The sequence below is a fragment of the Camelina sativa genome, chromosome 10 (genome assembly GCF_030686135.1).
Source record: "Camelina sativa cultivar CO46 ecotype springtype chromosome 10, ASM3068613v1".
In the NCBI taxonomy this organism is placed as follows: domain Eukaryota; kingdom Viridiplantae; phylum Streptophyta; class Magnoliopsida; order Brassicales; family Brassicaceae; genus Camelina; species Camelina sativa.
The window spans coordinates 22,872,548-22,887,336 of NC_141889.1; the positions used below are offsets into that span (position 1 = coordinate 22,872,548).

General features: G+C 31.8%; 1 protein-coding gene and 1 pseudogene across 2 annotated transcripts; one reads left to right on the top strand and one right to left on the bottom strand.

Annotated features, from left to right (window-relative positions):
• Positions 1-29: 29 nt before the first annotated feature.
• On the bottom strand, positions 30-2,215 carry LOC104719490 (LEAF RUST 10 DISEASE-RESISTANCE LOCUS RECEPTOR-LIKE PROTEIN KINASE-like 2.2; annotated as a pseudogene). Its single transcript, XR_015568547.1, has 3 exons — positions 1,435-2,215; positions 1,296-1,340; positions 30-1,215 (listed from the first exon to the last, which is right to left on the bottom strand). The product of XR_015568547.1 is annotated as an LEAF RUST 10 DISEASE-RESISTANCE LOCUS RECEPTOR-LIKE PROTEIN KINASE-like 2.2 (transcript).
• A 629-nt stretch (positions 2,216-2,844) lies between these two features.
• On the top strand, positions 2,845-5,716 carry LOC147937208 (uncharacterized). The gene is made up of 8 exons (XM_087468709.1): positions 2,845-2,901; positions 2,988-3,137; positions 3,212-3,280; positions 3,331-3,481; positions 3,797-3,887; positions 4,721-4,800; positions 5,551-5,601; positions 5,712-5,716. The coding sequence occupies exons 1-8, from the start codon at positions 2,845-2,847 to the stop codon at positions 5,714-5,716; spliced, it is 654 nt and encodes a 217-aa protein (XP_087324835.1).
• Positions 5,717-14,789: the final 9,073 nt, after the last annotated feature.

A 14,789-nucleotide genomic window follows, 5' to 3' on the forward strand; every position in this document is an offset into this window, starting at 1 on the left:
TAAAATCATTTTACTGTTTACCACCTAAGTTTTAAAACCGTCCATCATGGACAATATGCCTATAAATGTCAAATATATATGATACATAAAGTGATACATTTTGGTGCAAAACAGAAATATAGATTCTCCCAACAGTCATGGAATCATACTTCGGAGTAAATTGAGCTTTTGTCTGATGGCTCTGATGATTCTGCAATATTTTGCGTTATTGGCATATGCAAAAGAGGCTTAGGAGGAGGATTAAGAGAATCCAAACTTCCTTCCATCATCTCTACAACTTTGTTCATTGATGGACGATCAGATGGGCAAAACTGAATACACCATAGACCCACCAAGATCATCTTTTTGGCAATATTTTCTTCCTCTCCGGTTAGTCCATCACCATAAAGCTTTACGTAATCTCCATTTTCAAGATCCTTGTAGATCCAATCCGGAAAGTAAGCTGAGCTGTTGTTCGAGTTAGCATTTTCTACTCTTTCTTTGTTCCTTGCTCCTATCATCTCAAGAACCAACATTCCATAGCTGTACACATCTGACTTGTGAGATACATTCCCATACATTCTTGAAAACAGTTCTGGAGCAATGTATCCAACAGTTCCTCTCGTGTCAAGCAATGACAATATGCTTTCTTGCTTCTCACAGAGCTTAGCAAGGCCAAAATCAGCAACCTTGGGTCTGAGATTCTCATCTAACAGTACATTCTGTGGTTTGATGTCAAAATGCACAATCCTTGTTTTGCAGCCATAGTGCAAGTACTCTAATCCCCAAGCAACGCCTAGCGCGATTCCATAAAGTGTACTGACATCAAGATTCAACGACTGATCAAGAGAACCATTCTCGAGAAATTCGTATACAATGGCTCTTTTGGATCCTTCGTAGCAGAAACCAAGCAGAGAAACAATGTTAACATGAGATGTTTGGCTCATGCTTGCGACTTCGTTGATGAAATCTTTACAATTTCCATTTGAATCCTTCAAGACCTTCACTGCAACTTTACTACCATCGCGTAACTTCCCTTTATATACAGTTCCAAACCCTCGTCCAACAACTTCTGTAAATGATTTTGTAATTTTCTTGATTTCCTTATAATAACTACACCTTCTCAGGGTTGCTAACATATTAAGGTTCTGATCTCTTAGAGCATTTGCTTTTTTTTCCTCCAGATCAAGAATGCTATAACCATCACCACAACTATAAACACATTTGGCCCTACAACTGGAAAAAAAAACACAATAATGAAGTTAGTTATAGTCCCCTCGAATGTTCAATATATACAAGAAACGGTAAATTCTAACCTTGTGCAATTGTTATTAGCATGGAGCGTGTACTTGGAATCATATCTGTAACATTATATTGCAGAAAAAAATATTAGTAACGTTTATGATCTATTGACTAATGGTCAGGTGATGAGATTTAAATTTTAGAAAACATTACCATGAAAGAAGTTTGTATTGCTGCAACTCAGCGTTCCTGAAAAGTATTTGCAGCAATATCCGGAAAGATAGCTGCAACTTGCAGTAGAGGATAAACATTCTGGTGGACAATCCATCTCATCCATCTTAACCTTCACTTCAAATCCATTTCTAAGAACACTCTCTAAATGAGTCAAATCCAAAACTTTCTGCTCTTGGAAAAAACATGTAGGAACTGTCACACTGAAACTCTCATCACAAAGTTTGCGATATGTAGAGTTTTGAATAACCGAGCCAAGACCTTTGATTTGACATGTGAAATTCCCAAGGAAATGGCGACGAGGGTTACAAGCGTAAAACACATCAAGGCTTTTGTAAGATGGTAAAGTCTGGAAGAGATTTGAAGGTAAAGGTGTGGTGGAGAATGAAGCAGAGCAAAAAGGACCTGAGAAATCTTGTCTTGAAAGTCTAAGAATGTTGGATGTGTTGTCTATATTGAGGACAGTGTAGTTGTAGCCTGAGAGGGTAAGAGAGGTTGTGTTTGAGCTTTTGTTGCAGTTAAGTTTCAGAGAAGGGTGACCGCAATTTTCTTGACGAATTTCTCCCGAGAATGGGAAACCAGCTGTGATGTTTCCACACTGAAACAGATCATTACACAACCAAGGATCTAGTTGGCTTAAAGCACACGGAAGATAATAAAACAAGAATAAGAAGATCAGACTGAACCTAGTTGTTTGAGATCCCATGGAGGACGGAGAATCCATGATGTGTGAGAAAATTTTTGCCAAAAAAAAAAAACACACACACAAAGTAAATAGAGGGGAGACTTAGAAATAGAGGGGAGACTTTAGTTGATTTGATAAAGTGGAGAGACTTTTCTTAGGACAAGTGTATAGACCTTAACAATATCTTTTTTTTTTTTTGTGCAACGACCGTAACCATATCTTTGTTACCTATGTTCTGTAATTTTTATAAATGAAGGTAAAAAACACAATATTATACTTTAATCAAGAATATATAAGAAAATCTCCTTAATCATATTATAAAAGTACATTTTATAATAAACTTTATAAAGCATAGTTTATTATATTAAAATGCCATTAGAAATATATGTTCCCAAGAACGAACTAATAACAGTTTACTGAGTGTAATAATCTAGCATAATCTATATATAAAGTTAAGTTTACTCACTTCTGGTGCTGTCACGTCAGCAATTCCCACTGTTTAATGAAGCCTAATTTTTGAAATTTACTTAATATCCTTTTTCTTCTCATTTTGGGTATAATCTTTTGAAAGCCCAATTCATTCTGTTTGCCCTGGAAGACTAACTCATTCTTCCTCTGAAATTAATGTTCGCCACTACTCCACGCCCTTTCACTATCTCCCCTGTCTTTCATCTCCATAGTTATGGTTTTGTGTATAATGGCTATTCATGTCGTTTGATGATCCCTCTTTTAATGCAACATCCACTACTCTTTCTTCAATTGCCGTAAGTTTCAGTCGTATATATTGTTCTGGCTTACAATTTTATGCTTCTACGATTATACTTTGTCTTTTAATTGACTCTTGAATAAGATAGATTTCACCTATATTCCATTGGCAAATCTGAAAGCGGGTCATCTTCACCAACAGATAGTCGGAAGGATGCTTCGTCATTGGCCTGCCCGCAACGTCAAAAAAGGCGGCCAACTCATGGGGGTAGACTTCCTATTCATTGATGAGAAGGTAGAGACCATCATAATTTCCCTTATCATTTTTCCGTTCAATTGAAGTTTATCTAATTGTCAATTGTTATGTAGAGTATTGTCATCCAACGCTCGATTAATGTTAACCACCTTTCGAAATTTGAGAATTCACTTTGTGATGGGGCAATTTATGTTATGTCCGACTTTGAAGTCACAAGACGCAACATTTCAAGCTCATTGATTCCCCTTTCTCCATACGTTTCACACCAACCACTATTTTTGATCATGTTGATGAGTCTTTCGGTCTTATTCCAAAAGAGTTTTTTAGGTTTCGGACTCATGAGCAGATGCTTTCTCGTGCAAACACGAATACATATCTCCGAGGTTCGTTGTTGTTTTTCACCTCTTTCAATGTCTGAAGCTTTCAATCAGACTTTTTATTGTTCAGTGTTGCTTTCATACTCTGGCTCTAATTAGTTGTTTTATTTTCAATAAAATGAAAGCTAATGTGCAGGAAAAGATGTAGGTTTTGTCTGAATGTCTCCATTTAAATTATATTTCTCAAAAGGAAACCTATATTCCTTTCAATGTGTACGCCTGCTTCTTTTTTAATATATTGTCGGTGTTGTCATTCCTTTCAGTTTTGTTAGTTATTCGTAATGGTTACCTCATGACCTATGTTTATGGTTCTTAAATTAGATGTCTTGGGTCAAGTATGTTTCACCAAAGCTTATAGAAATGGAATGACACAAACGCTGGAAAGGATGTTAGTCCACATCTGTCTTGAAAGGTAAGTCTTTCATCGACTCTCATTTTTCAGTACCTAATTAAATTCAATCAACATATACCTGCTTTATTACTATCACCACATGTATTCTACTATGATTGTGGTGAGAAAGTAAGATTAAGTGCATTTGATGACCATGCAACGTCACTGGAGAAGGTTCACTACAAGAAATTAGAGTTTTGATAGCACTACAATATAGTGTTTTATGTCTTTTTGCTATAGTTGATATACCTTTTAGTTTTAGATAGCGTTTGTTAAAATATTAACGCTATGTTTCAATAGTAATATTTTATTTTTAGTAATTTTTTTTTAATTGTAGTATACATAGATAGCATTGGTATTTTTAAAACGCTATGTATACTTGAGGCGGAAAAATAAATCTATTTTTTTGCTAAATACTTGGTGAAAAAATAGAGCCGCTAACAAATTTTCATTCTCCCTCTCACTCCATTGTTTCACTTCTCAAGCTTTTTCTCACACTAGTTTACTTTTTCCTTATCAATTCCCCAGATTTAGAACCAGGCTTCTCATCCGATGAAATCCTTGCGCAGATTCAAAACCAGATGAATAATCTTCCTCTTCTTCAGTAAATCCATATTTTTATCATGTTGTTTCTCTCCCTCTCACTCTTCCTTTTGAAATTGATCCCTAGCCACCGTCGAAGAAAGAGAGATTGGGACTCGAAACCCTACCCACCATCGTATAGATCTCTCTTCGTCTCTGCTAGATCTGTTCGTTTTATTTCATATGTATTGTGAAATCTAAGGTAATTACATACTTGCACATCTTCTTTTCACTTTAATCGCTTAGCTATGTGTTTGGTCTTTTGAAATCAGATTGGAAGGTCTCGCTTGCAGATCTAGAGATCTCCGTACAAGTCTCTCGTTTCTTCCGAGTGTGGGATTGATTTCAAGAAGTACATTGAGAAACGTTTTTTATGTGGTTAGGTTCAGTGAGATTATGTTGTCGTCTTTGCAGCTCCAGTTGTGATTAATGGTTTTGACTTGTAGATCTGATTTATTTGTTGCAAAAGGATGTTATCTGCTTGATTCTATGATTCAGAATTTCTAATTATACTCTCCCTTTTTTTGTTTATCGAATTGCTGATAAAAGTAAACGGGACTTGAAGTCTTGAACCACTTTCTTTCTGGGTTTCAATGGAGATTTTGTTCTGAAAAAAGGGCAAAATCTTGTACTTCAGATGTTAATTTCAACCCTAATCTTGTTTATTAGCTCTCAATAATTCGATAATTTTTTGTAGGTTTTATGTTTCTTTATAGCAATATGGTAGCTTGATTTCGAGATAACCTTTAAAGACTTAGAGACACTTCATCAGAAATTGCAATGGTGGAGTTGTATAATTAAGTAGGTTCAAAAAATTCTTTGTCGTGAAGTAATATAAATAGTCTTTCTTCTCATTGACTACTAGTCTCTTATAATATTTAATTAAGAGTTTCTGAATATTGAATATTTGCATTAGCTTCTTCTTAGGACTCATAAGATGATTTTTGACTGAGAAGACGTGTTGAGTGGAGCTGGAGAACTTTTGTTGTCTTATTTGTTGAGCAGTGATTGAATTGTACGGCTGGTTAATGGTACGTGTTAGTGTATATTTGACTTAGTCTCTTGTATCTTCTAACTCTTTAATTTTTGATGTGTTCATAAGGTTATTTGAGCAGTAGGCGGCTTAAAGAACTCAAGGCTCAACTCACCGGAGGTACTCAAAACATGCTCCCTAAAAGCATATCACTTTGCTATATCATTTTCTGTAAACTTAGATTATTAATGCTTCTTTGCTCTTCATGTGTTTGTGTTATTTTGTTGCAGATTGAAGCTGAAGCTGATTAAGTGATGATATCAAAGAAGTTTCAAGAGTGTGGAAAATTCACAAGTTTAATATACAAGAGTTGTTTGAACTTATTTTTAATTATGTATTTTTACTTTGTAACATAGATATTTTGTACTCCTCTATCATATATATATAGTAAAAAAATAATTTTTATAAAATTATGGCATGTTTCTCGTTTAATTTTTCAAATTATCCAAAAACAAAAAAAATATCCCAGAAAATTGTAATTCAATAAAATTTAGTATTACATTTAACAGCAAATTACAATTGCTATTATTGAATGTACGATTACATAGAAAAAAAATGTTATATTTGATGAAAACAAAATAGCGTGTCGTAAAGTGCTATCTAATGTCTCAGACCTATTATCGCTGGCGATGATAGAGCGTTTACTAAAACGCTATGATATTGTTCGATAGCGTTTTCCCGATGCTAAGAATACAAGATTTTCTTGTAGTGGTTTTCAGAGAGAAAGAGGGTGGGGCTTATATATTGTTAGCTACGAATATAAATCCAAAGTTATTTGGAGGTGAAGTAGTTCCTATTATACTTCTTTTACCTTCTGTTATCTTCTCTTTCTTTTAGAATTCTAATTTTATGCAATATAAATCTTGCATGACAACTAACCCATGGCTTCTCTTCAGGTGAACTTTACCTAACGCCATGTCTGGGACAACATTTTATTCCGACGGTGACATAGCAGCAACTCAACAGTTTGCTGATAGGTATTTAAATGGTTTATTCTAAATCCTTTATATTTATTCATTAATACTTTGTTGTTTATGTTTCTTAACCATCTTTAACTAATTGACCAAGTAGACTAAAGGGGAAAGAAAAAGAAGGCACCAACTCAATTGCAACATTCCATGGAGTATCCAAGATTGAACATGTTTCCATTAATGAACTGAATCAGTTTGTTGCAACCGGAAATCCACAGGTGAATATAAGTTGCATCATATTTATATTGAACAATCCACAGAGGGATTAACAACAAAATTTTTGTTTTGTGTTGTCAAATTTTAAGAGATTGAATTCTTATGCAGCGCTACAGTAACAGACATACAAGATCAGCGTCGCTGGAGTTTTATATCATGTGCTGCATGTGGGACAAAAACGGTGAAGAAGATGGCGTCCCTAACGTGTAATAACTTTAAATGTGGCTCAACTACTGCAATTGGAGATGTCAAGTACGTTTAGAAACTGCTACTCTATTTCGGGTTTTTAGTAATTTGCAAGTTTATTAACTAATCCATACTCTTACGATCTAATAATTTGGAAGATACCATGTGGAACTGGTTGTTCACGACGGGACAGGATTACCACCGGCGTTTTTGTAGCCTTTGATAAGGACATTGTGAAGTTAAGCAACATGCAAGCATCAACCCTCTCTTCTCATATGGTATTTAAATATTCTCCGAAACTTTTCATGGTTTTGTATTTCTTTCAATCTTTTAATGTCAAACGCCTACAACGTATCTGCTCGAAGTTCATATCGCTTATGTCATATCGATTTTGGAGGTCCTATACCAAAAATAGTTTCTGATATTGTTGGAAAGAAATTTACATTCCAGATTAAGCTGTCTGATTTCAATTTCACTCCTCACCATCAGTCATATACTGTTTCACGTATTTATGAGGTTGCTGAGGTGACTCATGCTCCAACTTTCACTGAAGTTAGCTTCAGACCACATCTGTATAACTTGCCGATGAATGACCTCACACTTTTGTTAACTACTTAGTACATATATACATAGGCACAAGCTGAAGATAATGTGGATTTAGGTGGTCAACTGCCTGCTACCAGTCCAACTCGGCTACACCTCAGAAGCACATCCGTAGAGAAAGGTTCACCAGAAAATTCGATTCGTTCTGGAGATTTAGCTGAGGAAACTTCATCCTCGACAGCAAGGAACATGAAGCAGAAGAAACCAAAATTGAACTAGCCTATTTCCTTATGCATTTTATTTTCCATTTGCTTTTTCCAACAGACCTTGGCTGCATTTCATAAATGTTGTCACTAGCCTACTTCCTTATGCATTTTATTTTCCATTTGCTTTTTCTAACAGACTTTGGCTGCATTTCATAAGTGTTGTCACTTTTATATCTATTTGGAGTTTCATTGCATTACTATATGATTGTTATTGTAATCTGTTAGAAGTTTGAACTGAATATTTAATCTGATGTTTTACTTTTGTAATGAAGAGATTTTGAAATAGAAATATGCTTCCATTTAAATATGTTCTAAGCACCAAATTCAATTGTATAATTGGCAATCAGAGGGTTTAAATACATAGACAGATAAGTTACAAGAAAATCTAGGACCAGAACATATTATACAAGGTCGAACCAAATGATGCCAGAGCTATGGAAACTGGAAAACATGAACAAAACCTCCTGCCTTTTTTGCTATTGTATGATATCTAATCTATACGTTTCAAAGATGAGTATATAGTAGTTCTGTGCCACTTCACACCTTGTAAAACCCAAGATTAAAACTTCCCAAAGGCGCGAATAAAATTAAAGTTTTTTGTATCGATACAAAGAATGATGCTTCAAAACGAAGAACACCAATCAAAATAAGATCTATACAAGCCTTCTCCTATGATTTAGATAGAAATATTAATACACACCATTTTGTTCAACAACCGATCTACGACAAAGAAGGAAAAACACAGCTACAAGACACGAGCGATTTTCCAAAAGGACAACAACATCCTCAAATCAATAAAACCAACTCTAGACCCAAAAGACCACTACTTTAAAGGCCTAAACCAATATTTGGGCCCAATCAATGTACCACTACAAAAAAAAAACAACCGAATGTAAGAAAATTTAAAACCTCAAAAAAAGTTACTAACTTACTAAGTTTGTAACACAATTTCAAAAACGTTGCCAAACATTCTCACACATTTAATGAAATACTTATTCTAAAAACCAAAAAAAAAAATGAAGTACAATGACGTATAGAAAAATACTAAAAATAATCTATACAAATAATGGAAAAACAAAAATTACAAACTAGAATGTTTGCATGAAAAAACAGAAAGAAACCCTAAATCACCATTACAAAAAAAACAAAAGAAATTGCAATCAAAACATAAAGCACAAATGACAAAATAAACCAACATATCCAGACAGAAAGATTACAAATACATATTCAAAAAACAAACTACCAAAACAACAAAAAAACAACCCCATCTAACTTCCGCGCGTAGCATGGATCAATTGCTAGTAACTTATACAATTTGGATAATTTATAAAAAAAATTAAAATACAATATTAATTTTCAAAAAATTGAATCACCAATCAAAATAAGAAACATAAGATTTGAAATCTAATTTATCATATTAATTTTTTTTTAATTATTATAATTCACCTCTCATCTTTATATGATTCTATTTTTGGGAAACAAATAAATCATCCTATCATCTTTGAGAACATTAATCCAGAAAATAACTTTCATATAAACAATCAATTAAAAACATCATAATCGATATTAATTTTTTATCCCTGTTTTAGGGAAGTTTTGAATATCATAGTAATTTTTTATTTTTATCATTATCAATATTTTATAAATAAGTGGTATATTGTATGATTTGAATAAATAAGTGTATTATTTAAGAAATTTGTTTGATATATATGTATATTAGGGGTAATTTCAAAAATACATATTTTTCAATACTACTTTTCAGAAATACCATTTTAGAAAAAAATATTTAAAAAAACTTCTCAGAAAATTCTCAAAGTTTTATGATTATTACATAAATTAAATTGAATTAACATAACTAATACAACAACCCACGCATACGCGCGGGATATTACCTAGTGATATTAACAAAAGCCCTTAATCATGGGAAAATTATATTTTAAACCTTCAAATTGTCAATGAGTAACACCTTAAACCTCGAGAGAATTTCACTAACACTATAAACCTTTACAATAATTTTACTAACACTGTTAACTTTTAAAATGATTTCACTAACACTTTAAACCTTAAAACTAACTTTCTTGTTTGCACCGCCATAAAAAATGATAGACCAGTAATATCCGTCAACTTAAATAGTTAAATTATGTTGATTTAATTTCTTTTTTTTTATTACTTTAATTTGAAAAAAAAAATAAGAGACATCCTCATTGTAGACGATAATTTTACGACGTTACTTTTCACATTATTAATCCTTTTTATAGATACATCTCTACTGGATTATGATTCAAATTGATTGACTTCTCACTCGAAACCAATGAATCTTCTAAATATGTAACTGTCTTCAATTTTAGTATTTTGCATTTGTCAAATGTTTTAGTATTACCTCTCATTCTTCATTCTTCATTTTCTTCTCTTGTGTTTTAATATCTCGTTAGAGGTTTATCAATGACGTAAGTAATGAGTAACCATGACGAGACTAGGGTTGGACGAGAGTTTATGGTCAAACAATGAATAGAAGAAGAAGATCTAGTTTTCTCATTTTTCTTAATTTTTTAATTAATCTTAATAAATAGTAAAATAAATAAAATATATATTATTAAAGCAGAAGTACTCACTAGACTCAAATTGGACCATGACTTTGTTTTGATACGTTTTTTATTAAAATTGATTAGAGAATCACTTAATTTAATTAAATTAATCTATAGTTACAATTTATCTAAATAACCATTATACCTCTTGCTCGACCACTTAATTACGACTGGGTCGGGACGCGGATCCTCTTTAACCCAGAAATAGAAGAAATAAAATTCGCGGACCTGTTTGTACTCCAGGTTTATAATATTCGGATCTTGTGTGTTCTTTGGTTCAATAATAATTATTCATGTCGCCAAACAGAGGTATAATCCCTATAAATAAGGAAACTAGTATCCGAGTATTTAATGGTTTCAGTAATATCAAATATTAACTACTACCATACTTAAAATCTATAATTATTATGAATATTAATAATAATGGGAAATCTTTAATACTTATGGATTGTGGCTTTGTTGCTTCCAAAAAAATCAATAGATTAAATACAAAATTGTATATATATGTAAACTTATTTGATTTGCTTTTATATTTTGAGATATTCACGGAAACAAAAAATCAATTTAATACAATTATATAAAAACAAATCATCATTTAGTTTAGATTTTTCAATATTTCCTTAACGAAGTTAAAGTAATTAATTATGATTAGTATATATGGAAAGAATAAAAAACGCATAAATTATATATATGTAAAGTTGTAAACTAATTTACAGAAAATGTGTACTATATATCCCACATCGACTAAATATTTTGGAATATGGTTCATAATCACTATAAATACATTATATGACTAATATGTTTTGAGTATAAATGAGCAGGAAGCTTGATTTATCAGGTACCCAAATTTAACAGTTTAATTTGGTTATATATTTGAGCATATTTAAACTTTTAAAAAGTAAACATATTATACTATATTTACGTTTTTGAAAAAAATTTTAGAGATTATAAATATTTAAATTTTTATAGAATGGTTAAATTATTATAAATATTTGAACTCCGTAGAAGTTTAAAATATTATAATATATTTAAGTCTATAAAATATTTAAGTAATATTAATATTTTTACTCTTAAAATTTTTCAAATCTAAAAAAATTTGAGTTAACCCCGTTAAAACGGGTATTTTTACCAAACTATAAATTAAATTGGTTTTTTACAATTTTGTTAATATTTGATATATCAAATATTAACTTCTAAATAATAACCTAAATATACCTAATCTCACTATAAATACAATGGTTTCCTAACCATTGAAATATCTCACACTAAAATTTAACAAGCAACTTCTCCTCTTTTGACAACAAACCAAAATAAAGAAAAACTCATCCTCTTACAAAACTACTATCCGATATTGCGTCTATCCTCTTACAAAACTACTATCCGATATTGTGGAGTGTCTATTCTCTTACAAAACTACTATCCAATATTGCGGTGTGTATGTTTCCATGAAAAGCTACATTTTACAAACTATTTACTATATTAGGATTTCCAATTTACTGTATAACCCCAAATATACATAAACAAAGAAAATAAGTCAAAATAGAAAACTATATTACAAAAATACAAATCACAACAAAAAGTAACTAACAAAATATATAATCTTGTGTTGTAGCACGGGTATCACCTAGTTAGTATTTAAATCAAACTAACATAACTTAACTGTTTCATGTTGACAAATATTACTGTTCCATTATCTTTTATGGTGATGCAAACATGAAAGTTAGTTTTATGGTTTAAAGTGTTAGTGAAATCATTTTAAAGGTTTATAGTGTTAGTGAAATTATCTCAAAATTTAAAGAGCTATTCAATGATACTTTGAAGGTTAAAAATATGTTATTCGCCTTAATTATGTATTGGAATACATACAGTTTTCCTTATTTAATCCTCTTATTTCGGACTATAAGAGTAAATTATTTTTGACCATCATAACATTTTAATGAAACATTACATTATAGATTACTTGTATTATTGGGCCATTCCATTTTTTAAAACCATTTACATAAAAGTAAGTTTCACTCTCTCTTTAATGGTCAATTTGATCTTTAATATTTTAAAATATAATATTTATTTTTAATTAAACTTAAAATTCAACAAATTTAATCATACATATAAATTCATACTTTAAATTCACTATTTACTACTATATTATAACTCAAATTACATAAATTGTGAATTGCCTATTGTTTTCAAGACAAGAATGAAGCAGAGCAAAAAGGACCTGAGAAATCTTGTCTTGAAAGTCTAAGAATGTTGGATTTGTTGTCTATATAGAGGACAGTGTAGTTGTAGCCTGAGAGGGTAAGAGAGGTTGTGTTTGAGCTTTTGTTGCATTTTAGTTTCAGAGAAGGGTGACTTCAATTCTCTTGACGAATTTCTCCCGAGAATGGGAAACCAGCTGTGATGTTTCCACACTGAAACAAATCATTACACAACCAAGGATCTAGTTGGCTTAAAGCACAAGGAAGATAAGAAAACAAGAATAAGAAGATCAGACTGAACCTAGTTGTTTGAGATCCCATGGAGGACGGAGAATCCATGATGTGTGAGAAAATTTTTGCCAAAACAAAAAAAACACACACACAAAGTCAAGTAAGGCCACAGAAAAAGGGGAGACTTAGAGCATCATTACTGAGACTTTCTCTCACCGTTTCTCGTATAATTGGGGTCCATTATGAAGAGAAGCGTTTCTTGGGGAAGGAATTTAAGCACCGCAGTAGCAACGCTACGTGGCGTTTTATGATACGTAGATGCATAAATATAAAAGGAAATCGCCGTAAAACATCATCAATGAAAATTCTAGTTTTATCATCATCAACGAAGATTGGGGTTCCTGTAATCTCCGATCAAAACCAGAGAATTGGGTTTGCTGATGATAACAGACACATATGCATCTCTAGAACGGCGTTTTGCTGCGAATGATTGGGGTTCCTGTAATCTCCGTTCTTGATCTCTGATGGTGGTAACGTCGACGTTGAAGATGGTGTTGTTTCTCTCAAACTCCAAGGTTTGCTTTCTTTTTATTATTTTTGGATTTCAATTACAAAAAGTTCAGATTTTGGAGTTAGGTTTTTTGCTGATTTTGTTGAAAAAAAGGTTGAAACTTTTTGGAGTTGTTGGAATCTAGTCCCCCTTTTTTTTTAGTTAGTTATATGTCAGTTTTTGGCTGGGCATAATAAGCGTAGGAGGAAAGAGAAGTTGTCGTATTGTGGCAGTGTGCCACCTCATTGTGTCTGCCCTTGTCTGCTGGCCAGTTTATGGATGGATTCCTGGGCTATTCCACAATCTTCTTTCGGGTGTCCAGACGTCCTCTGTTCCTGCCTTGGGTCCAAAGGAGACCTGTAGTTTCCTCTGCATTCTAGTACGGAAATCTTACACTTCCACTAATTATTTTCAACATATATTTCCAGCCGAATAGATACGACTCATCTAAACATTTGTGATGGAAGTTTGATCATGTTTTTTGTATTCATTTAATGTAAATGGTATCAACTCGAGTATCTCCATATATTATCTTATACTTTATTCTTCGTTGATTTCTCATTGCAAGAGTGATATTCTCCTAGAAGGAGTGTGGTTTTATAAAATATGTTTAATATTCTAAAGTTTATATAATTTTATTTTTTTCTATTTTATGTAATATAAAAATTTTAAATAATTATTTTGTCATTTTAGATCATTAAAGTTTGATAATTAATAAACACAAATTAAAAAATATATATATTTAAATTGGGGTTCTCTAGTGGAGGGGTGATTTTGCTTAAGTTCTCTTAGGGTTGCTTTAATTAATTTAGTATTAATTATATAATTAACTAAGATCAGAGTAACTATGGTAGGTTGATATGCTCAAATTAAACCCTGAGCTACTCTCTCAAATTAAGAGATCAATGTAGTACTTAAGGGTCGAAATCCACGAGGACTCTAGATTACACAATAAATTATAGAGTTTTATGATTACGCTAAACAAGTTGATTTAAATAAAGAAAAGCAATGCAAAATATTAAAATAAAACTGTTGTAAATTCAGAAGATCAAAAAGCTAGGTCCAGGGAATTTCTCAGGAAATTACAAAATATTAAATCAATAATTAAATAGGATTCAAACAACTAAAAATCAGATCTAGAACTCTAAACTCTTCTATAAAATAAATCAGTTCTCACTCCAAATATTATCTAAATTTAAAACCAGAAAATCCAAATATCTTTGTAAATTTTCTAGGTTAAAAATCAGCTTTAAAAACAGGTTTATATTGTTCACAAAATCACTAAATCAAATCTCTTTGCAAGAAATAATTTTGCTCATCAAAAGGTTTTTGTCAAGAAAATCAATTATATTCTCATATCAATCAATAGTCCTAAGATCTAAATTAAGATCTAAATCCAGATGACTAATCAAAGATCTAGCATTAAGAACAACCTATGATGAAGATCTAGAAAGATAAAGAATCCTAAATAAACAGATCTAATAAATCATAAAATCCTTGTGAAAAACCCTGAACCTAACAAGCAAACTACTCAGACATATTCAATGAAGAACAAAACATAA

Bases quoted from the DNA above. Each gene is read 5' to 3' on its own strand.
- LOC147937208 (XM_087468709.1), top strand. From the start codon at position 2,845: ATGTCGTTTGATGATCCCTCTTTTAATGCAACATCCACTACTCTTTCT. The intron at 2,902-2,987 runs GTAAGTTTCAGT...CTCTTGAATAAG, and splicing joins CTACTCTTTCTTCAATTGCC to ATAGATTTCACCTATATTCC. The intron at 3,888-4,720 runs GTAAGTCTTTCA...TTTTGAAATCAG, and splicing joins GTCCACATCTGTCTTGAAAG to ATTGGAAGGTCTCGCTTGCA.